Below are 25,921 nucleotides of genomic sequence, written 5' to 3'. Positions count from 1 at the left end.
CTCTATGGTTGCGTCCAATCTAGTGTTTCTTAAAAAGTCATGTAGTTCCTCATTTTGACCACAATCTTTTTAAGAAATACTGCTTCAGGGGTCATATTCCCCAAGCATGGCGACTCCCTAGGAGCTCGTGGTTCAAATCCCATGGGCATCACCCCTCTGCGTAAGCTGAAGCTTGGCGGCTCCCAGAGGCGGAGCTGCGTAAGCCGAAGCATGGCGACTCCTGAAACAGTTAAAAAATAAAATTTTTTTTTTTTAAAAGCCCAGTCCTAGCCCAGCCCTGATTCCATATGAAATAGATTTTTATCCATTTTTTTAGCCCAGTCCAGTCCTAGCCCAGCCCTGACTGCAGCAAATAGTTTGATTTGTCCATATGAAATAGATTTTTATTAATAATTGTAGCCATTTTTTATTTTATCTCAAAAAAAAAATTCGGGGGGGCTGCCCCAGAAACCCCCCCCCCCCTCACATGAATCCTAGCTACGCCACTGGCGACTCCTTTATACCGACATGGACAGAGACCGTAAGTACAGCAGGCTGAGCCAGCGCATCTTGGTCTCTACGCCTGCAGCGGTTTCTCCATGTAAAATTACAAAAAAAGGTGACTGCATGGGGGCGAGGGGTGCACCTTGGTTTTACACTGACAGAGAAGCGACCTAGGCTGGTAGGGTTAACCAGCGCAGCCAAGTCGCCAACTCCGGGTGGGGGTGGGGGGGGGGTGTTCTCCGATTCTCATCAAAGAAACAAACATGAAATTTCTTAGGCCTATCAGTAGTTTAAGCAAACTTGACCGGTTTACAAGCCAAAAAAGAAGGAACCTTGAAGAGAACTTCATATCTTCTTTCCTTTCTCCCCTTTTCACTGAAGAAGGACATTGATTGCTCAATGGGAACAGTTTTAATATTCAAGCATCGATTCATTCCATCATTAAAAGAAGAGACTGGTAGTTAAAGTGGTGCCATGGTCTCCTTTAGGCTTTTGCTTGTGTGGTGGATGCATGGGAGGTCCTTCCACATTGGCTCAATAAAAAGAAACCTAAAGCATAGAGGTATCAAAAAAGAGGTTGCAATGAGCTCTTTGTTTCAATTATACAATACTTTGCAATGAAAAAAAAAAGTGCAAATTATCTTAACAAAAAAGAAACACAAAAGTTCTTATTATGATTCTCAATCAATTCAAAAAGGCCAACTTGTTGGTTTTAAATTTTAGGGTGAGCCTGGTTGCTTTGCTTCATATAAGAGGATTTTATTAAAGAATCAAAGGGCTTTAGGTGGATTAGTCTACCAGTGTATTCACTATTCCATAAATTGTGGATGAAGGTGTGGGCTTTTGTTTGCACTAGTAAATAAAATCTCTCCTTTGTTTAATGGTGTAAGGGGCCCAAGAGATGCATGATCAGGTGTGATTTCTTGCAACTTATTTGTTATTGGGCCCGGCATAATTGGATCCGGGCTTTTGATATGACGAGGCAAATCTTGGAGCCACATATATTTCAAAATCATGGATCCAATTATGCTGGGCCCATAACAAATAAGTTGCAAAAAATCACACTCGATAACGTCTTTCAAAAATTCAACATTTAAAAAAAAAAATCAAACCTAAAATTTTGAGAAAAACTTAAAATTTTTTATTTGTTACAAAGTTTCATATGATTTTCGAAAGTAATATGTCAATAAGTTCATCTATAGCTAGATTCTAACAGTTTCAAATACTAGACAGCCTACCTGAGCTCAAGCACAAGTGTATATTAATCTTACATAATCAAATTCAGCCAAGCATATTTGGATCCAAACTTTTGTTACGACGAGGCAAATCTTAGAGCCACATATATTTCAATTGAATGGAAGTTTCTAGATGGTTGAGTTACTTAAAGCTGATGTATACCTACAAATGAATTTTTAATGTTGTGGGCTCTCTGCATTTTTTTTCTTCGAGTTAGGCTAAGGGAAAACCCACCATCACCCACCCTACATTAGCAGGTCTCTGGTTGGTAAATCCTTGAGGTCCTTCATGATAACTGGAAAGTAGTCCCAGTTTCAACATTGTAGCAAGGGACACGCCTTATGTCTGGTGACAAACCCCTCAATCAGGAAGGTGTTGCCCTTAGGGATGTCAACAGGTCGGATTTAACCTGACTTGTTCGCTAGTTCGGATCCGATTAATAATCAGATTCGGGTTTGATATTGAGTTTTGCATTCAAACCCAAACATAAATCCAACTAAAACCCGACCCCATTAAGTATAAATATCAGGTTTTAAGCTAAGATTGGATCCAGATTCCGTTTTATCTAATTTCATCATAATCCAAATCCAAAACTATATCCAATAGGCCATACACGATTAAGTTGTTCTCGGTAATGTCTAAATCCGACATTTACATTCCTAGTTGCCGTTGTGGGCGCTTAGAGACTCTATTTAGCCATTCTGTTTCCATGTACTCAATTTGATCATGGAGGCATAGTGACAAACGTTAAAAACGTCCAAATCTCGTTTTTCAAAAACCAGTGAGAATTTGAAAATTTTTCAAAAATCTCATGTTTTTTTCGGCAAAATGTTGGCAATAAAAAATATATATATAAAAATAATAATTTATAAGAAATTATTAATAAAATTTATTTTAAAATAAAAATACACGGTTTGTTCATGATAAATAGCCATTCAAACCATAAATATCCTGTTTAAATCGTGGTATTTATGTTTTTTCATAAATCTCACGAGAAATTACTGTTTTAAACTTTCAGGCAATTTCTCGTGATATTGATATTATCGGGAGATTTTTCATAAATCTCGCGATATTTGTCACTATGCATGGAGGGACATCACTGTACTAGCATTGCAAATGGAACCATAAGCTCAAATCTTGGAATCAGAATTTTCTTTTCATGGGAAAAATGTTGTGATAAATTCAAAAAAAAATTGAGGAAATATAAAAAATTTAGGCATATTTGAAAATAAGAAATTTAGAAACACATATGTACTGATAACATAGAAAACATGAAAAATCAATTAAAATTATGATATACAGAAAAAGTCAATCCGTGAAATTTAGTGCAATTTATCAGCATTTTAACATTTTCTGAATTTATCATAGTAAATAATCATAAATTTAGAATATCTCCTAAATTTATGCATATACGATGGGAAAAGGTCTGATCATGTCATTCAATGCACAAATGAAAATGGACAATAAAAGTACTTTCAAAGTATGCATGGATCCACATGTAACCTGTATCCAATTCACATTTTATATACAACCAAAAATTTCGATAAATATGAATTGGTTGTACAAGGATGAATCTAATAAGATGGAAGTGGCTGAAGCCTGAAGCTAACTTGGCTATACCAAGCTACCTGCATCTGCCTTGCTAAGCTTATCTTAGACAAGAGTATATGAGCTGAATGAACTGAATAGAGGGCTTTCAGGCTTGGCTCATTTTTGTGGTGAGTTGAGCTGAGTTCAAGCTAATGTCTAGCCCTAGTTAAATGAGACAAGCTCGACGTTAACAAAAAAAATATTTAAAAAAAAAATAAAATAATAAAAATCGGACGTGAAACCCGATGAACCAAGCTCAAACTGAATGATTTACAAAATAAATAAGTTATTTTAAAGCTGTAAGCATTAATATTTCAACTCTAGATTTATTACTTGCAAGCCAAATACTTCAACCATATATATGCACTTTATGATATAAAATATATGGAAAATATATTCATTACTAGTTAATGAACCTATATAAGCCGAGCCAAGCCAACCAATTGTTGTATGTATTCAGCTTGCCGAGCCTATTTTACGAATTTGAACAAGCACTATAAGAGCCGAACGAAAGCTGTGCCACTTGCCACTCATCTCTTTTCCCAGCCCTAGACAAATTTAGAACAAATTTGGTGGGACATGGTGCATGTTACTAATAATTCTAGATTCTGAAAACATGATAATGGCTTGGCAGCTGGCTTCCTGAATCTTATGGTGCCATGCTATGTCACATAGGTGCCGGTGCGACCGTGCGGGTACGGGTACGGGTGCAGATGTGGCGATGCGGCACTTTAAAAAAACTTGGGTGTGGGGCTGGTGCGGAGAGGGTATATATATACATATAATTTTTAACAGTTTTAAGTTAACACTACATGTATGTGTGTGCATTTATGTATTTATATATATAATATAGATAAAAATTTACTTGATTAGGGTTAACTGAATCTACTTTTGGATAGAAATGGACTTCAATATGGTTGGCTTTACCTAACACAAAGAAAGCTGTATCCAGTGTTGCACCCGCCTGGGTGCGGGTGCGGAGCCCTGTTAGAAGAGTCCGTGTTACATAGGTGTTTGATTGCCAATGGCTTCTGTATCAAGTGTGGAACTCTATCCTGCTTTTGCAGGAAACAGGATAATGTTTGCTTACCCTAATGGGGAACAAAAGGGCATGTTTAGAATGTGGATCTGTCAGAGTTAACTTTTACAGATAATGTTTTCCTCAAAATGGAATTGTATGCTCCATGTATAAAGTTTTTCAACATATAGATGACAAAAATTTTGAGGCCATGTGGTTCTTGGCTGCTTTTCTGAATTTCCACATTACCATAACTTTGGAGGGTAAGTGCATAATGTGAGGTCATAACGTGATATTGAGACCTAAAGCTTAAATGACCATTCAGAATGGACCATGAGTTTTGGTTTGGCCCAGTTTTGCCATAATGTGGTGGTTTGAAACATTTTAAGAAATACAGTAAGATATACTAAGATAAGAGTAGGGATGGCAGTGGACCGAGGCCGGGGTGGGGGGATAAGGTCTCCACCCTGCAATTTGTGAAAAAAAACCTATGATTTTTGCCGAGTATCTGACCTGACCTGGTTTTTTTGTCGGGTAGGGTACCAGACCCGAATATTTTATATGTATATTTAGTAAAAATAAAAATTTGAAATTATGTGGGTTCGGGTTTGGGATTCCATTATCATGACCCAGCAATTCGTTATTTGAGTGGGTTCAGGTATACCCTGATGTGTCGGGTACCCAACCCGTTGACAGCCCTAAACATGCGGACCCTGATGCCATATCGATCTGGATCTACTCAAGTGGGCCCAATCAGTTAATTGAGCCAGACCCACAAGATCCGGGTAGTGGATGAACCCCGGTCTCTCAGCTGAAATTGCAGCTATATTCTCTTTGCATAACATCCCCATATCCCTATAGAACTCTCTCTCTCTCTCTCTCTCAAGTTGATTTTGTATCTTGGTTAGGATTTTTTTAATCTCTAATGTAACCTCCCTAAAGGGGGGTGTTTGACTCACTGTCCAACATTTTGCTCAGGACAGAAACACAAATCTCTCCCTTTCTCACTCATGTGCCTATCGGGAGCATTATAACTAAATATCTTGAAATTTTAAAAGGACATTTGAACCTAATAAAACCTCAATGTATTTTTTTTTTAAATTGAAGTAAATTATTTTGGCACACCAACAACCCACTTTCATCTTTAAGAAATATATAAGATATACTAAGATAAGAATAGTGATGGCAGTAGATCGGGCGGGGGACAAGGTCTCCACCCCCGCCCCCATCTCAAAATTTTACTCTCCATCCCCACTTTCATCCCTGCACGGATTTTGTTGTTAACCACCATCTTCGGTCAATTTTTCGTTTCATGTCCTCCATCTCCAGTCCAAACGTGGTGGGGGCAGAGCGGTGTCCCGTTTCCTCAGTCCTTTCACAGCTGCCACCTTCCACCGTTGAAGGAGAGGGAGGAGATGAGACAAATGGGAGCTCGTGCAGCTCGTTAGAGGAAGGAGAGAGGAGAAAGGAGAGATTCGAGAAAGGGTTATATATATATATATATATATATATATATATATATATATATATATATATATATATATATATATATATATATATATATATATATATATATAATGTGTCTAAGGGTATAATATTAATTTTCTTAACCAAAATAGGGGATGGAGTGAAGCAGGGCAGGGGCAAGAGTAAGTCCATCCCTGCCTCCATTCCCACAAGGGTTTTGATTTTAACCTCCATCCCTTGTCCAAACAGGATGAGGCATGGTGGGACCCATTTTCCCCCGGTCAACTGTCATCCCTAGATATGAGGTATGGCATTTTTTTTAGACCCATGGGGTTTGGTGTAGTGGGATGGGGCCTAGACCGTTTGACAAGCAGTCTAGATTCAAATCTCATGGGTGTCACACCCTGTGTATTTGGCAACTCCCTTGGGCCGAGGGGTAAGATCTCAAAGTTTTATGCTAACATGGACAGAGACCGTTAGTACACCCAGCTGAGCCCACATGGCTAGGTCTCTGCGCCAGGGGTGACTGGGTCTACCCTTTACTTTTTATAAAAGGTGCGCACTGGTCAAACGCATCCAGGACAAACACCGCACGTTCTGTCCAAGCAGCAATTGTCCCATGAATCAAACACTCTCTAACGGTGTGTTTGAGATATCCTCGGATCTTTGATTCGAGAAATTGAGAACAGACCGTTTCCTATCTGTTATGCTTGTGGTTTTCTCCTCAATCTCTTTATATGAGGGATCTCAGATTCTCGATTTGAGATTCCATGTTTGCAAAACCAAAATCTTGGCAGGGCCGCACCACCACAACATTTCCCGTGCTAACTCAATCTTTGAATTTGAGATCCAATGCTCTCAAACACTGCCTTGACTTTTGAGGTTGACACCTAACCAAACTCTGCTGAACTTATGAACACAGATCCATCACACAATTAGATGATCACCTCTTTCAGAAGTGAACTGGTGTTCCCTTTAAGTTCCGTTAGCATCATGGGACCTTTGCAGCAAGGGACACCCTCCGTGGGTTTCAAACACGTGATGTCCTATTAACTTAGTGGCATTCACAAGTTGCCTCCACCAGATGAGCGGAGACCAGAAGACAATTGATAACTGAGATCTTATTGATTGGGCAGTCACCAAAGACCTCCACAAAATAATCTCTAGAGTCCAGTCGTTACCTTATTGGGAAGTACTTCAAAAATATTACTCATGCATCAAATTGGTCAAATAGTACCACTAACTTTGTCATGAAATGCTGAAGAGTAAAAGTTAAACCACAGAAACTACAATAATCAGAACCAACTGCTATACTATATTGATTGAAATAAACAAATTCATTATATTGGATGAGAAAATTAAAGCCAAATACAATTCAAGGAGTTTGAACACCTAATTTCATGAACTTGAACAAGGTCTAAAATCAAACTATGACAAATTCATTATATTGGATGAGAAAATTAAAGCCAAATACAATTCAAGGAGTTTGAACACCTAATTTCATGAACTTGAACAAGGTCTAAAATCAAACTATGATTAGTTGAAGGACAGTGAAAAAGCTCTGGCATATTTGATGAGTAGTTGGAGAACAAGCATTCTGTCAAGAGGACAACTAGGCAAGAGGCTAGGACAAGGTATGCATAACCACAAACAGGCAGATCTATTGCAACTTCTTGCATGTTTATTTACCGAGAGATACTTTCACTTATGTTGTCAGGAAATACCATCGTGTGCCAACGCACAAACTCATGCCTTCATGCAGTATACAACAGTAGTCACTGCAATGACCTCTGTGGTCTGAATCAGATTGCTGGAATGTGGAAAAAATTCTTGTCAGAAATTGTAATTGAGACTCTCATCTCTTGAGAAATGGAGATCTTAGGCTCATGGAAAGTTCCTTCTAAGAAATGGCAAGATCACAGGTTTCTCACATATACATTGCATTGTAACTAAACAACAAACTGGAAAATTGGAAACCATCTAATACTGCATTTGAACAAGGTGAGATGGTAAAAAGAAATAGTCTGAAAGAGCAATTGGGCACTCAGTCCTTTGAGTCCTTCCCGCAGCATCTGAGAAAACAAACAATAAAATGGAAATTAATAACAAAACATATGCGAACATGATGAACTTGAAATCAATATAGCCTTCCAGGAAACAAAAGAAAAATGTAAGGGCTTCTTTTCATTTTCGATAGCCAACCTTGGGAATAGCCTCAAGTGGGCTTTGAACCTAAGAGGACATGGATAAGATAGAGCCAATCTATCAATCCAGCTTTCAGCTATCAAACCAACAAAAGCACGAAAGTTTTATTATTTTTGTCACAAATCATCCAATAAATTTAGTTTTTGTTCGGTAATAACAGGATCATGGTAACCTGTCAATAAAATTGTCCAATAAATATAAACACCAACATTTATTAGCTGTCATTCTTATAATACTTCTGTGAAGTATTGGTATCAATACCAGACATTAAGGATTAAATTAATGATTTCTCAGGAGTACAATCTGTGCCCTTGTAAAGCCATGTTTCCTTCATTTGCACCAAAGAGATCCATAGATTTCTCACTTTTTTTCCATAACAGAGCTGGAGAAATTAGGGCCCCCTGCGTTTTATAAATATTATTTAGCCAACTCAGACAGGCCAGAGAGGCCTGTTCATACTACCAGGCAGTTATTCAACCACCCATATACCAGTGGGGTTCGAACTTGCAATGTCCCATCACATGGTGACTTGCACAAACTGCTCCTACCAAACGATTGGAGCTGCTGTTGTTCCATAGATTTCTCACTTGCCATACAACATTTATGTAGAACTAGTGTTACATTAGTTAGACAACTATAATAATCAGTTCTCCAGATGTTCTTAGAGTGTGTCTTTGACTCATTTCAGTGATACATTGCTTTAAATGAGCATTATCACGTTTGTATGTCTGTAATCCGCTTCACTGTTTTTTAGCTACTTGGTGCTAGTGACATTTTTCCCATCATTTTGAATCCTTTATTCAAACCCCATGAATCTCTGCTTTGCAAGATGCAGCCAAATAGTGCTGCTGTTAGTTATTGTTCTTTGCTGTCACATAGGTGCAGATGCGGATGCGGCACTTTAAAAAAACTTGGGTGCGGGGAGGATATATATCTATATATATATAATTTTTAACAGTTTTAAGTTAACACTACATGTATTTGTGTGCATTTATGTATTTATATATATAATATAGATAAAAATGGACTTGATTAGGGTTAACTCAATCTACTTTTGGATAGAAATGGACCTCAGTGTGGTTGACTTCACCTAACACAAAGGAAGTTGTGTCCAAGTGTCGCACCCGCATGGGTGCGGGTGCGGTGCCATATTAGAAGAGTCTGTGTGACATAGGTTCTTTGTGGATAAAGATAAATCCCAGGCTTATCAGATCTTAACTTTCCCTTTTTGTACGTGTCCTTCCTGTCAGGATTTTGTCTAGTGTTTTCTCTGTGGATTTTTGTTGATTCAGGGCCTTGTCTTTTGCTCCCACAAAGTTTTCAGGCAGAAACTAATCAAACTTTGAGCTTCTCATGTTCTTTTTCTATAGGTTATACTTATACTTCTTCACCACAGGTGACGAAGAGACTGTACAGTTGTCTCCCATATTACAGCAATTGGTCAGTTAATTTTATCAATAAATATGCTAGATACGGCACTATTTGCCATGGGCCAGTAACAGTAGGTGGTTGTTTTTAAGGGTGATAAAGGCATTAAAAAAGTATGATAAAACAATTTGTGCACTGCACCAAATGAAAGATCTCCAACAAAAAGGGATTGCAGTTATCACCAAGAAGATTGGCAGAATGTAGCACAGCCTTCAATATATAGAACATCTTCCCATGGCTGTGACATGTTGGGAACAAGTTCACATTTCTTTTATTTTTTTCATCCAAATGAACTCAGTAGCAATTGTTAGTTAACAATACCACATCATAAAAATTCTGAGTGGCATCGAGGGGGCGACATTTTATAATATATATTTGTTCTTTGCCACAAATTACACTGAAACATCAACAAATTATTCACCTTCACCATTCTTTGATATTGATTATCTCTGAATCAATTGTGATGTTAATTTTTAGTACAAGTGGAAGAGCAATGATAGGATCAACTATGTAAGACCCTGAGCCAACCCAACCCCCAAAACAAAAATGACCTATTTTGGAATGGATGTGAAATATGTGTGATTCCTTGCTAATTATCACACAATCTAGATTATCCAAAAAAATTCTCACACAATCTAATCACCACACCCAAGTTAGGTCGAGGAATGACACTGAAGTTTCATAGTAGGTTTATAATCAGAAGAGAAGAACCCCCCAAATATGAGAGCTGACATGACAGCCATACTTCTAGTTCGAATGGCTAATGACAAACATCATTGAGTTACAAACCACCACACTAAGCACATTTTCTTTTCTTTTTCTTTTTCTGATAACAGGACAAAACTGATTGTATAGCAAAGTGGCTACACGCTCATGAACTTTCAAAGAGATCATGCAACAAAAATAAGAATTTGATAATCCACTAAATGATTATGCAGAGGCACATTTTTTTAGTGTAAAAGCAGCACCTAATCAATAACAAGGTCTTAGAACAATGGCAGGAAATACCAGGACTTTTCAGTCAAACAAACCAAACCTTTTATATCTCTTCTTAGATCCACATGGACACAGTGCATTTCTACTTATTTGTCCACTCTTTGCTAAATTGGATCTTGCAAGATCTAGTGGTGCTGAGCCCATCAGCTTCTGGACCTGCAAGTGTAAATTCAACATTATTTATGGTTTCTGAATCACTTCCAACAAAATTACAGCAAGTGCAAGGGGATATCCGTACTTCACCCAAAGTCTTAGGCATTGGTTTCCCTTCTTCCTTTAACTTCTCCATCTTTTTATGTGCTTCCTTTGCCCATACAAATTTGGCCAATGTATTTTCAACATCAGCAATTGTGCAGTTGCAATGTTCTGCTGCATTTTTTTTTTGGCTTGTTTCCAGATGCTATAAATAAAGAGAACCAAGGGATCAAATCATTGAAAAATCTAAAGTACAAAACCAAGACTCATTATAAATATCTAGAATGTTAAATATATGAACTCAAATGTAATAGCACATTTTTTCTCCACAAAGTCTAATATCCTAACATCATCGCAGTTTTTTCTTCACAAACATGTTAAGATGTGATTCAAAAGTGTTATTCTAAATCATCCATTTGACAATTATATAGGTGGCTATTGGGGATGACCATTGGCTAGGTCCAAGTCTGACTTGTGGTTTCTGTCAATACCATTTGATCCAGTGGCAGAAAAAAAAAAACTTGAACCAAACTACCTAGAGATGTGGGTAGTGCCCATGAGAATATTAATTAAATAAGCCAAAATTTCAATGTCCAGACCACTATTTGTTAGAAATGGTATCCCACCTTCAAACACAAGAGGAAGATAAGTAGAGAGGGGGAGAGATGTCGGTGACTGTAGAAAACCCAAAATTGGGGTATGCGTTTTCTTCATTAGATATATACACGTACACTTTAATTAGGGTACATAAACACCCTTTACACAAAGTATGGAATTTACAACATGCCATTAATGAGCATGTGTTTAAATACAACTCAAACAGATTGAGCCAGTCGTGACATCTTTTCACCCTTCCTCAAGTTGTACATGGTTTTGAACCATGAACAACTTGCCTTTTAACATCCAAAATTTGTCCTTGATAAGTCCTTTTGTAAACAAGTCAGCAACTTGATCAGCAGTCTGAACGTATTCTGGTTCAATTTCCTTCTCTTCGACCTTCTTTCTTACAAAATGTTAATCAATTTCAATATGCTTGGCACGACTGTGGTAGATGGGATTGAATGACATGTTGATAGTACTTTGATTTTCACACAAGAGAATGCTTTTAGAAATCGATTTTCCTACTTCTGCCAACAGGTGTCAGATCCATGTCACTTCGGCTGTAGTAGCTGCCATTGATCTGTATTCAGCTTCTGTGTTCGACCTAGCTATGGCCTTTTGTTTTCTACTGCTCCAGGAGACAAGATTTAGGCTAATGAAAACACAGTATCCTGAGACTGATCTATGCTCATTTGGATCTCCTGCCCAATCTGCATCGGTGCAAGTAAGAAGTTCATGCATGTGATGGTCATGCATACTCTTTCTATACAGAAGACCATCGCCAATAGTTCCTTTCAAATATCGAAGAATGCGTTTAACAGCTTCCATATGTCCAATATGTGCTTCATGCATGAACTGAGATACCTGATTGACCGAATAGACAATGTCAGGTTGAGTGAAGGTAAGATACTGAAGCATTCCAACTACCCTGCGATATCCTGTAGGGTCCTCATACAAATCTCCATCTTGGGAACTTAATTTCTGATAAAATACACTGGGTGTGCTTAGAGACTTGCAATCTGTCATACCTGCCTTGCTAAGAACATCAACAGTATACTTATATTGAGTAAGTGTCATACCTTCAGGAGTCCTATCAACTTTTACTCCAAGAAAGTATCGCAGTTTACCAAGATCGTTCATCTTAAATCTATGGTTCAAAAGTTCTTTGACCTGTTCAATATGTTCATTAGAGTTACCTGCAATGATAATGTCATCAACATATATCAATAACAGGGTAACTATATCTTTGCATTTGAATATGAAAAGGGAATGGTCAAGAAGAGACCGACTAAAACCATATTTTTCTACTTTAAGAGAGAAACTGTCAAACCAAGATCGAGATGCCTGTTTCGGACTATATATAGCTCCCTTTAATCTGCACGCGCATTCTTTGGAGTTCCCTTCGGCATACCCAGTGGGTTGCTCCATGTATACTTCCTCCTTCAGAGTTCCATGAAGAAAATCATTTTTTACATCCAGTTGACTGAGAGTCCATTAGTGCTCAATAGCCAATGACAATATGATGCTGATAGTGCCCATTTTCACGACTGGACTGAAGGTCTCATCATAGTCTTGTCCTGGCTCCTGTGTGAAGCCTTTGGCAACCAATCGAGCCTTGTATTGCTCGATAGTACCATCTGGCTTATACTTTATCTTATATATCCACTTTAAACCAACCATATTTCGATTGTGTGGTCTGGGAACTATATCCCAAGTGCCACACTCATGAAGAGCCTCCATTTCTTCGTTCATAGCTTCAATCCATCTTTTAGAATTTACTGCTTGATAAAACGTGGTGGGTTGATCTTATTTGCCCAAGGCGGTTAAGAAAAGTTGAAAATCCATTGTGAAGTTCTCATAACTAACCCACCTATCAATAGGATGCCGAGGCCGGGTAGACCTTCTGCCTACAGGTGATTGAATGGAAACAGAAGGAGAATTCAGCTCCTGATTAGAGCTGGGGAAGATCTTCTTCTCGCGTCGAGAGTAAACAATGCCTTTATACCTTTCGAGAGCCAATGATGATTCAGAGATCACACTTTCCTGAGTTCTTTGCACAACAGTAGACATGTTTCCCTCATCTCTTTGATTACAGTCTATAGAGCAAACACCGTCAATACTAGAAAAGAGATCTGAGTTCAACCAAGGGTGATAAGTTTCAATTTCAGGAGGAGTGTCAACATTATAACCAAAATTTAATTTATCAAACACAACATTTTTTAATATATTAATGTGTTTGCTCACGGGATCATAGCATCTATATCCTTTGTAATCATCAGCATATCCCACAAATCTGTACTGTAAGGTTTTATCCTGAAACTTGTGTCGCATTGAACTGTCAACATGAACATAACATACACACCCAAATACACGCAAATCATGATAATTTGGATGCACACCATGCAAAGAAAAATGGGATGATTTGTTTTTCAAGATATTCATGGGCAATCGATTTATGACATAGACTGTTGTATGAAAGGCCTTTGCCCACAAGGTAACTGAAAGATTACTATCATGTATCATGCTCATTGCACTTTCGACAACATAGTGATGCTTCCGTTCAGCAATCCCATTTTGTTGAGGTGTATGAAGGCAAGACACCTGCCTACTTATTCCATTTGTCTGAAGGAAATTAATAAAATCATTTGAAGAGAACTCACCCCCTCCATCACATTGAAAACAAGTAATATTCTTGGAGAATTTATTTTGAACAAAGGTATGAAAATTTTGAAACAATTTGAAGGTTTCAGATTTACTTTTCATAAAGAAGATCTATGTATATCGAGAATAGCTATCAACAAAAATGAGATAATATCTAGTGTCAGACATGGAAGAAACTGGAGCGGGACCCCAAACATCACAACATATAATTTCAAATGGTCTTGAAGCTCTTTTATTAATGGAATGAAATGAAAGAACATGACTCTTACGCTTAAGACAACTACAACATCTTTTATTAATGGAAGGTTGTCATGATATCGGAGAATCAATTTGGTTTTATGCCTGGAAGATCAACTATGGAAGCTATACATCTTCTTAGACAACTTATTGAAAGATATAGAGAGAGGAACAAAGATTTGCATATGGTTTTTATTGATTTAGAGAAGGCATACGATAGAGTACCTAGGGACGTTCTCTGGTGGACAATGATGAAGAAAGGTGTTTCTCTCAAGTACATTAGTATAATTAAAGATATGTATGAAGGAGTAGTAACCAATGTCCGCACTTGTGGAGGGGTGACAACCAATTTTCCGATAACGGTTGGGTTACATCAAGGATCTGCTTTAAGCCCTTTCCTATTTGCGATAGTGATGGATGAGCTTACGAGATCAATTCAAGAAAATGTACCGTGGTGTATGTTGTTTGCTGATGATATTGTTTTGATTGATGAGTCTAGAGCTGGGGTTAATGCTAAGTTAGAATTATGGAGACAGACATTGGAAGCTAGAGGTTTTAAGTTGAGTAAGAGTAAGACTGAATATATGGAATGTCGGTTTAGTAAGCAACGAAGTAGTGATGGGAGTGTAGTGAAGCTTGGTGAGCAAGATATACCGGTGAATGATTATTTCAAATATTTGGGATCCATCATTCAAAAGTATGGAGAAATTGATGGAGATGTAAATCATAGGATAAAGGTTGGGTGGATGAAATGGAAAAGTGCTACTGGAGTGTTGTGCGATCGTAGAATGCCATTGCGGTTGAAGGGAAAGTTTTATAGGACGACTATTAGACCCGCTTTACTATATGGTACGGAATGTTGGGCTGCCAAGAGACATCATATTCAAAAAATGAGTGTAGCTGAGATGCGGATGCTTAGATGGATGTGTGGAAATACAATAAAAGATAAGATTCGGAACGAAGAGATACGTAAGAAGGTAGGTGTTGCACCCATTGAAAATAAGATGCGAGAGAATCGTTTACGGTGGTTTGGACATATTCGGCGAAGGCCTAATGATGCTCCAGTTAGAAGGTTGGAGAAATGGGAAAATATATTAGTTAAAAGAGGTCGGGGTAGGCCTAGGAAGACTTGGATGGAGATGATAGGAAAGGATATGAATGCTTTGAACCTCACCGAGGACATGGCGTTGGATAGAAATGATTGGAGGAAAAGGATTCATGTGGAAGACCCAAAATGAATTTCTTTTTTGGTTCATATCGCTGACCCCAATTGTTTTGGGATGAAGGCGTAGTTGTTGTTGTTGTTGTTGTTGTGACACTTAAATTCAGACTTGACTTGGGAATAAGACTGCTTGAAACAAGCTTACCAATAAAATGACTAGTACAATGACCCAGACGACCATGCCAAAGATTCGGCTCAATACATTCAGAAATATTAAGAACACCCTCAGAAGAAGCTGAAGATGATGATGTGAGCTTCAAGATGGAATCAACAGGTTGAACACGAGAAGAAGGATTCTCTTGAAACACATACATATTCCCTTGCCGTTTTCCTTCAGTGAACGTTTTTTCTCGTGTGAAGGTCCTTAACATGAACAGAAAAAGGAGTAAACTCGACTAAAGCATTAATGTTATCGACAAGTTTAGAGACTAAAACAATATTTTTCTTGATATTAGGAGCATGAATGACATTTGAAAGAGCAAGAGAAGAGTTGGACATAGGAATTACAAAATTTTCAATGTGCGAAATATGGTGATGAGACCAGAGTTGCTAGTCGAGAAAGCGGGAGCGGAAAGCGATACGGGAAGCAAAAGCGGGAAGCGAGGCATTTCTAAAATTTTAGGAAGCGGGAAGCGCGGGACGACTTAGGAGCGAACCGGAAAGCATCTCGGAAGTGACCTAGGAAGCCTCTCGGAAACGATATAGGAAGTGAACCGGAAGCGACCTAAGAAGCGAAAAAGGAAGCGACATAGGATTCAAATGAGAAGCGAAAGGGAATCGATTTTGGGATATGATTCCCAATTTTTATTGTTTTTTTTTTATTTTATGTTGATTGCCAGATCGTATACATGAATTTAGTGTTCATTATTGTAAAATTGGCTGAGCATTGGAGATTCGAGATATTGTATTTGTTGTTAATGTCCCTGCACACAAATAGAACACCAAGAAAAAATATACAGAATATATCTAAAACTCGACACGATAACACCAATAAAATATCATACAACTAGCTTCATATGAATATGAAATATGAATACTCAACTATAGGCACCAAAAGTAAGCGAGAACTAACAATAAGTTCACATCCAAACTGAGTATATCACATCCATACTACCACAAATATCATACATGATATCCAAGCCATCAATACAATGAGATGAACTTACCTCACAATGTCGATAAGCGCATCAAGCCAAATCCAGGTTACCACCTCTAGTACCACTTCATAAGCATCACGAGAACTCAGCCAAACATGAATAATATCAACCCAAATCACATATGTCTGATGGTATACATCAAAACGACCAAAATACAATCCATCCGAGACCTAAACACTCACCGATTGGATTACATTAAACAAAAAACCAAATCTGGACATAAGAAACCTCAATATCCAAAAATCACCAAAAAATCGATAGAAAATCAACCACTCAACTGATTGTCGGACGTCGGAGGTCGCCGGAGAAGGTCGTCGGAGAATGTCGCCGGAGAAGGTTGTCGAAGAATGTCGCCGAAAAAGGTTGCTAAATCGGTTAAGCGAGAGAGGGAGGAGGAGAGGAGTGAAAAAAAACCCTAAGCCCTTTCGAGTTTTTATTTCACGATTTTTTGAAATTTCCCATTTTACCCTTAATGAAAAAAATCTTTCTTTTAAAAAAAAGGGTAAAATGGTAAAATGTGCACCCCTTTAATGGGGTACTTGTACCCCTCTAATGGGGTACGCGTACCCTTTTAATGGGGGACGCGCTTTCTGTCATAAGTGTGCGCTTCCCCGCGCGTTTCGGAAGCGCCTCGTTTCGCGCTTCCGAAGCGCGTATCAGAGAAGCGCGCTTCCCCGATAGTAGGGGCACTTCCGGTAACTCTGGATGAGACCCATCTCCAGTGACAATACTATTTCTACCAACATAAGGAGTAAGATTTAGGAGCTTACCAGCATCACCAGTAACATAGGTGGCTGTACCAGAATCAACATACCAAGTACCTTGATCATTTTGTTTGATGTTCAATTCGGCCAAGGCAGATAACAACTCCTTGACTTCCCCAGTATTCTTCAATGTATTTGTTCCCTTTCTTGTCTCCAATTGTTTTCCTCAATTTTGCGGGTTATACCAGCAATTTGCTTTGATGTGCCCCCTTTTGTTGCAGAGAAAGCATGTAGGTATCGTCCTTTGCCTTTGCATATTAGGAGGCATACTGGGAGTAGGTAAAATTCCATGGGCGCCTTGTGCATTCTTCTCTTGACCTCCCCTTTCCCGAGATTCATACCTGCCACGTCTTTGACCATAAGTAACACTTGTGGCAAGGACCTTATGTGCTCCAATGGGGTTGTGAATACCTTCGGAGAATCCCTTCAAGGTCATCTCATACAGTAAGAGCTTAGCACGAAGGTCTTCAAAAGTAGGTAAGTCTGGCAAACACAGCAAAGAAGTAACCATTATGTGATAATCGGGTCTCAGCCCGCTCAAAGTCTACTGCACCATATCTTTGTCACTGTCCGCGCAACCCACGATGGCCAACTGATCTGTGATAGTCTTCATTTTGTTCAAGTACTCCATGACCATCATGGAGTCCTTCCTCAGCATTTGAAACTCTTTCTTTAAAAATAAAATTCTAGCCTGAGAAACTTGAGAATATGTCTGAACAAGACGATGCCATAACTGCATAGTTGAGCAGTCATTTGGGATTGCCACAAGCACCTCCTATGACAGAGTGGAAGTGATGTAGGCAACCAAAGCCTGATCTCGCTTCATCCAGGATACATATTCTGGGTTTCTAACAAATGTAATTGAAGTTTCACCCTTCCATTCTTGCCTTCTTGTGATAAGAACTCTGGAGGGACAGGAACAAAGCCATCCAAATGTCCATAAAGATCCTGACTCCTTATGAATGGGATGATTTGTCTCTTCCAGGTTAAAAAGTTGAAATTGTTCAGTTTCTCAGACACAAGCTGACTGAGAAAGTTGGAAGATAGGCCAGATTGCGAAGAAGGAAATGAATCCATAGTCAATGGGTGAAAAACGAGAAGGATTAAGAGGCCGGAAAGAGAAATCACTTTTAGAGCAAACAAAGTAAACTTAGAACTCGGCTGCCTTTTTTTTTTAAACCTGCAGACCCAAGACAGAAAACAGAATATGCAGTAAGAAAGAAAAGAAACTGCTCTAAAAGAAATATGGATCAATCAGTAAGAAGGCACGTTAATGTGAAAATAACGTGTTTTCTTTAACATGTTTTCTTTCTAAAAGGGAAAATTCCAAAGTTGAGAGGTAGATAGAGTGATATTAATCAATCAAGGAAGTACAACGAACGTCTTCAGGTCAGATTCAGTCTGACGTTAATATGAAGAAAGATAAGGAATAGGTTTGACGTGATTTCAAACTTTGAAATCACGCAAACATGAATTCTGATTTGTGGCGTTAGAAAAGATTATTTTACAGGTTGAAATCAGAAAAGAATATGTTGTATGAAGAAAGGAATAGAGAAAGAGGAAACAAACAGGTCGTTGGATTGTGAAGAAAGGAAGAGACGATGGGAACCGAGAGAAAAATACCTTAGAGAATAGCAAGGAGGCTGGACACGATCTTCAAGGGATCTAATGCTCTGATACCATGTTAGAAATGGTATCCCACCTTCAAACACAAGAGGAAGAGAAGTAAAGAGGGGGAGAGATGTCGGTGGCTGCAGAAAACCCAAAATTGGGGCCTGCGGTTTTCTTCATTAGATATATACACGTACACTTTAATTAGGGTACAAAAACACCCTTTACACAAAGTATGAAATTTACAACATGCCATTAATGAGCATGTGTTTAAATACAACTAAAACAGATTGGGTCTGGATCCAATCGTGACATCTTTTCACTATTATGCAAAATCCCATCAAGCTTACCTTCCAGAGTTCAAGGGAGATTCTTGGAGAGGTGTCTTAGCTGGTGTACGTGCATGCACTAGGGGTACACTCGTACACATGCATTATAACTCAAAATGGTCACTATTATTATTTCATATGCAAAAGCATTCACCCGAATCATCAATGAATCAAAATCGCTGTCTTTTTCAAGTCGCCCTAATTATATAGCTCAATGAATGAATTCTGATATAAAAGTGGCTCAATATCATGAGTTTTAAAAAACTGGTTGAAGACAGTGGAATTGCTATATATGTAACCACAACATAAAATCAAAATCACTTGTTGCAACTGCTAAAACAACAAGCATATTTATTTTTGTAACAGACAGTTAAATCACCCATTAGAGAATATAATGCAAGCAAAGTATTGATCTCAACTTGCCAAGTTGAAAAAATAAGCAAAAAGTAATTAATGAAATTTATGGTGTTAACAATGAGTGAAGTGGCAATCACACAATTGAAATTGAAATTGAAGATTGCACAAATAGCAATGTAGCTTCACAAGTGTGAGTTTGTATTAGAATAAATAATCAATGTAGATCAAGGAAAAGTTTCAAACATTGCCTGAAGCTGAATGCCTGAAGCTGCCTTCAGTACGTAGCAGCACCAACAAATATATTACACTACTTGTTTTTATTTTTTTGTCTTATTCAAACAAAAAAAATGGACTCAATAAAAAATTTGCCAAAGAAACGCTTCTGACATTGCACAAAGCCTCAAGAACTTTTTTTTTAAAGACCTAAAAAATTACTGAAAGGAAAGGGAATCACATGACTTACAAATGCAATCTAACTGCTAACAGCACAAAATGTTGATAAGAAAAGGTGACTGTTGGGAGTCATGGGTGAGTTGCAACAAGGATAAGGAGCATATCTAATGTTATTGTCAGACTATCCCTTCACCAATTTTCAGAAACCATCACTCTTACCCACTTTCTGATCATGAGTATTCATGCAAAAAAGGTCATCCCATGCAATGTACACATGCACTTATGGTTCACCTTCAAAAATTAAAAAATTTCTTCTCAACAGTAATCAGAGATCAAAAACAATAAAAGTGGAAAACAAAAGATTATTATAAGTAACTAAGATACCATAAAATCAACTAATTTTGAGATAAGCTTACTTTGAGAAAGTGAAGATGCATGTGAAAAGAGGATTCTCTAAAGCCTGAACTTATCAAGAGACATGGAGTGAAAGATTTCGAGCTGTTAGAAGCCCATTGGCAGTTTTCAACTCTTGATTCCCAAAGAAAATAATTTGTTTTGAAGTTCTGCAGCAGATCGCCTGTGGTGCATGCCCACATAAGACTACCAACCAAACAAAAAAGGAAGAGGAGAAAAGGAATGTATTGAGGTTCCATAGCATATCGTGTGGAACGCATTTTTCATTCCTTTCTGTTATTGGCTACCCAATCATCTAAGGTTTCCATTTGCCAATAGAAAGTGATAGTATACAAAATACTTCTTAAAGACTATACATCTAGATTGTTAAATAGTATGTGTTAAAGTCTCCAGGCATAGCACAGAAACCTTTGAACATCAATCTTAAATTTTTCATAATACAAAGAGACTACCTATCATTCTAATGTTTGAAAGTAATAAATAAGAAGCTGAAACAATAAAGCAAGCAATTTTGAACATTCTACTAATTTAATATGTTGTCAAAGATCACAGCAGATGTCATATAAAGTCAAGAGGCAGTTTACTGTGGGAACAAAGATTTAGAAAAAGAATGCAGTACAACAAAGCAATTCTATAACGAGTTCCAAAATCAAAGCAAGACCAGAATGCAATAATCAAATCCAATGAACCTCTCCAGTAGGATCGAAAGAACCAAGGTGTCGAATTATCGCCTCCTGCTTCTCGAATGCGTCCGAGAAAGTAGCTGTACTGCTACGGCCTACTATATACTGCTTAAAAGTCCCCATTTTCGTTGCTGTCTTCAGCTCATCAGCAAACTCTAGGCATCAAATTCCAGAAAACGAAAAGAAGATTCATCAAGCTGAAGTATATACGCAATCCCCATATTCAAAAAGATCCCAATCTATTTCAAGATTTGAAGATACGAACAGAAAACTGGAAATGTAATAAAGTGGGTACCAATAAAAAACAAGATATAGGATGAAAACAATATGAAAATAGCCCCCAGATCAAACATGAAACATCAAATGAAGTATTGCAAAACAAAAAATGGGTATCAATGAAATCTATGAAAGCAAAACCCACTTAATGGTGAGAATAAAATGGGACAAACAATATACAAAATGTTAAAAAAAAAATCTTTGGGGTTCTGACGGAACAGAGAAGGCGGACCAAAGGAGCAATACTTACTCAACAAAGTGAAATCTTTGGAAGAAATCTGCGATTCTGTCGAGGATTTCTGGCCCGTAAAGACCCCCTTGATCTTATCAAACCAACTAAAATTTGTGGGTGTCGAGGAAATCGATCGCGATTGAGCCAAGAATGGCTGGCGATGAAGAACTCCATCGTATTTAACAATGAAAGCTACGTATCTATGCTTGCTTAGGCTTCGGGAACCCATAATCTCTTGATCAACGATGGGTGGAAGGAAGAAAACATAAGTACCCGCGGGAAGGGGTTTAGCGGAGTGTTGCGAGGGAAAGAGATTCGTAGGGTTTATTGTTTTGAGCAGGAAAAATACGGGGAGAGTAGATTCCCAGAGGCTTTGTTTGGTTCTGGAGTGGAAAATTGATTGATTCCACGGAAAACATTTTCACTAAATTCTCCAAGTTGCATGTGCCATGTAGGAAAGAAATCTATTTCCATGGAACTGAGCGTTGCATATGAATTGAAGAGGAATCAGAGAGAGTCATTTGTTTTGGCAGTGGTGGGGCCCGCTCATTAAATGTACAAACCCGTTTTCTTGTAAAAACGAAGTCACACCTCCAATTGTAGGAAAGCACTTTCTCTTGTCAGCGTTCCTTTCACAAGAAAGTGTCTTCCCGTTTGTGGGTGTGTAACAAACGCCCCCATCCAGTGCATATTCTAGTGAAAATTAAAGAAAAGAGGCATTCCGGTAGCTAAGATTGGCCATTCCTTGTATGCCAATTATTTGAAATACCTAATCCGAGTCACTGACATTTTCAAGCATTTCCAACACTTTTTTGCAAATCCATGTAAATGTGTTTGGCATGGTGAATTTATTAGGAATCAGCTGTTGTTTCCAATGTTTGATATTTATGAAAATTTTGAGACGATGATTTTAAAGCCTTACAAAAATATTATTTATGCATCATACTCGGATGATTCAAGAGTCGGTCCTTATAAAACCAAACATGTAGATCAATTTGTACAGTTAGATTCAAAAGAAATATATAAAAGAACTATGAAAATCGCGGTTCACACGTAGTTCTCATATTTCCAGTTATACTCTAGTGACTCTATAATCCTATATTATAGGAAGAATGTGATATTTTCAAAAGTAATGCTTATTTTTTAAAATACCACATTTTTATCGTAATGTTAACATGATAAAAAATGCATCTTACAGCCTTTGTTATATATTTTTTACATGTAATTTATTTTTATATATGCTGATTTTTTTCTAGATTTTCTTGGGGGAGAACTAGATTTTTTGAATAATCAGCATTATTTTTCCTCACCAATATTTTTCCGAGGACATCGAATCCACAATATGTTGTTACATCTTTCAAGAGAAAAGAATGCCTATCCGGAAAGCCTCTTTGTTAAACCAAATGGATCACAGAAAAGCCACTTACCGGATGCGGCCATGAACAATCCGAACAGTTATGAGGCCTCATAAGTGTCCTTTAACCCTAAAACCCAAGAGTCTCTCCCATGCATCTCCTTTGATTTACCCATGTCAATATGGGTCACATTAAGGTTAAATCTGATCCGATCCAAAATCCAAAATCCAAAACTCTTCCCTCCTCACAAGTACAATATCACAGTATGCCATCCACGGGGACTATCAGTCCCTTTGATGGCACCCGCTCTTGAGCCAATGTAGTGGCTGACTATCTAAAAGAGATGCAGAAGATTGAAAAGCTCAAATTTCTCTCACACGATTTCTGAGAGACCAAGCAATGGTATATATAGCTTAATGTAAGAGTACATAAAATTCGATAATACTAACAGCACATGAACTATCATTTATGATAATGATTATCATAAACTGATAATACAAAGAGAATTCTAGAGTTACACAACACATGGATTACCGATAATACAGAGAGAAATCTAGAGAGGTGAGAGTTCTAGAGAGATCTATACTGATTATCATTTTTGATAATCTCAGAGTTCTTTTGATAGCACAAAGTTTTGTTTCACGTCTGCAACTTTGAGTCTATTGTGTTTTGGTCGAACTCTCTAGGCTCTTCCAAAATAATACGGTTGTACTTCTTGTTTATGTGATCTTTATCATGCCCCTGCAGAGGAATGTATGAATTGAACTTGGAGATGTCTTTTTTGTACATGATCTCAAATAAAGTGAAAATCAATTTCAACATGTTTTGTGCAGGCATAAAAAATCAGATTTGCTGCGATATATAGAGCACCAAGGTTGTCACACCATAGAATAGGAGGTGGAGTGGGCCCACAACCTAGCTCATGGAGAAGAGATTTGAGCCACGGGAGATCCGATACAGTATAGGCAAGAGACTTATTATAAGATCCATGATTTATTTTGATGTAATATTACGTAATTGTGTTGAAATCAATGAAATTTATTAATTTGGCAATTTTTGTAATTTAGCCTATATTGAGAATCGGGTTAAATCACGTAATTTTACGTAAAAAGGCAATTGCGGGAAATCTATAGCGAATTAACTTTCGAAATTTTTAGGGTACGTTTGGAATAAGGTTATGGTGATTTACCCCGAATTTGAGGTCCGGATGACGAAAAAACTTCGTCAGTGCATGTGAATTACGAGAGATCGCTTAGAAAATTAGCGAGGGCCTAAACGAGACCAATTTCGCTCGAAACGAAGATTTCTTTGCTTGAGTAGCTGTGTGATGACATTTACATTGATAATGTAAAATAAAATTATTAAGCATCATAAAAAAACAATTGAAATTAACTGAAAAATAGAAATCGATAAAGTAAAACACATTTTCTTCCATTGGTCAAAGTCGACCAAGGCCACATTCATCCACTTTGGATGGCCTTAGGACGACTAAGGTCATGGAACCAGCTGGTCACATTGACTAGTTAGGTTAGTGGCAATTTTGAAAAAGGTTTTTGAAAGCTCATAAAGGGAGGGCCACGATTGGCCCTACCCAAATCATTAAAAAGATAAATTTTAAAATTTTAAAATTAATAAAGTCATGTCATTAAGAGTATAGGTAGACGTTTTGGCTTGAGGAGGGTGTCATTCCCTCTTGGGTTTGGCGTGGAGCCTTGTATGATGGTTTGCCTTGGGATTTAGGGGAAATCCCAAGGGGCTCTTTCCAAGGCAAAGCCATCATTAGCCTTGACCCAACACTATTGGATGCATGGGGCGGTAGCCCCATGGCAATCCTGTAAATATTAAAAAGCATATTTGAATCCTTGAAACCCATTGGAAGGGCTGGGCGGCGGTGGAAAACCGTGTTCCACCCCAGCCCTCCATCTTGGATGGATGATTTCTAGCCATTCATCTCAACCCAACACCTTTTAATACCCCTTTGAAAAAGTTGAGCCCCCTTAAGGGGCGATTTTTTTTGTATAACATCTCTCTAACACACACTCTCTCTCTCTCATACTCTCTCCCAAACCTTCTCTCTCACCTACCTTTTTCCTCCAGCCGTGGGAGCTCCACTCTTGGTGTGAAGGATTGCAGCCTTGCTTCCTCCATTTTTCCAAGCTTCTAAGGTGAAGACTCGAACTTGTTTTTGGTACTCATGAAACCAACGGAGCATTGCATCTATGCATGCAAGCCCAATGGTGGATTAGCTGCAAAGATTTGGTTCTTTTTCATTAGTTCACCATGTTCACATTTGAAAACTTGCTGCATGCATTACAATCTGGTTCTTTCGATTTTTATAATCTCATTTCAGTTTTTAATTATCTTCTATGCATATTTTCTGTTCACTCTAACAAAGTAATGTTGTTGTGTTTTTCTGTTAGATTCATGGCGTATTCCTGGCCATAGTGACTTTTCTGGGGTGTGCTGGACCGAGCTGGGCTTGTCCAGCCTACACCCATCCCGTTGGCACTCTCTTGGAGTGTTGGAGCACCGGCTGGTGCGCTGCAGCCGTCCATGCACTTCTTTTTTTTTATTTTGTCCCTTCTTTCCTTTGGTGTTGGGCTCAACCCAGTCCCAAAACGATGGGACTGGTGCTGCAGCCGTGTTTGGGTTGGGTCACAGTGTGACCAGACCCCATTTGTTGTGGGAAGCCTTGGCTTCCAGCAACAACCTAACACCCCCTCGTTTGGTTCTTTTGGAGTTCATGTTTGGCGCATGACCAACCGGGTCAGCTTGTGGGTTGGGGTCGGCTTTGTACAAGCGCCTATTAACCTCTTTGTCACCTGTGAACCGAGCTATTGGGCTCTAGTTCATATTGTTTGGGGTTGGCACAGTCTAGTTCAGCGGACCAGACCCTTTGGCCAACCCAGTTGCGCCATAGCTGGAGCTGGGCGCCATGCGGGTAGCCCGTGCTCCCAGCACAAGCAAAAAAATATATATATATAAATTATGTGTTAAGTCCTATTGTTCCTT

At 38.3% G+C, this 25,921-nt stretch overlaps 1 protein-coding gene across 1 annotated transcript; it reads right to left on the bottom strand.

Moving 5' to 3' along the window:
* Positions 1-7,392: 7,392 nt before the first annotated feature.
* Positions 7,393-21,783, bottom strand: LOC149844040 (uncharacterized). Its single transcript, XM_090001019.1, has 5 exons — positions 21,573-21,783; positions 21,053-21,201; positions 10,662-10,823; positions 10,464-10,579; positions 7,393-7,866 (listed from the first exon to the last, which is right to left on the bottom strand). Exons 1-5 carry the CDS (start codon positions 21,781-21,783, stop codon positions 7,839-7,841), a joined length of 666 nt encoding a protein of 221 aa, XP_089857145.1. The 3' UTR covers positions 7,393-7,838.
* Positions 21,784-25,921: the final 4,138 nt, after the last annotated feature.

This window comes from Nuphar pumila, chromosome 3 (genome assembly GCF_984573655.1).
Source record: "Nuphar pumila chromosome 3, dmNupPumi1.hap1.1, whole genome shotgun sequence".
Lineage (NCBI taxonomy): Eukaryota > Viridiplantae > Streptophyta > Magnoliopsida > Nymphaeales > Nymphaeaceae > Nuphar > Nuphar pumila.
Note: the sequence above shows the minus strand (reverse complement) of the source record. Positions and strands in the feature narration are given on the sequence as shown.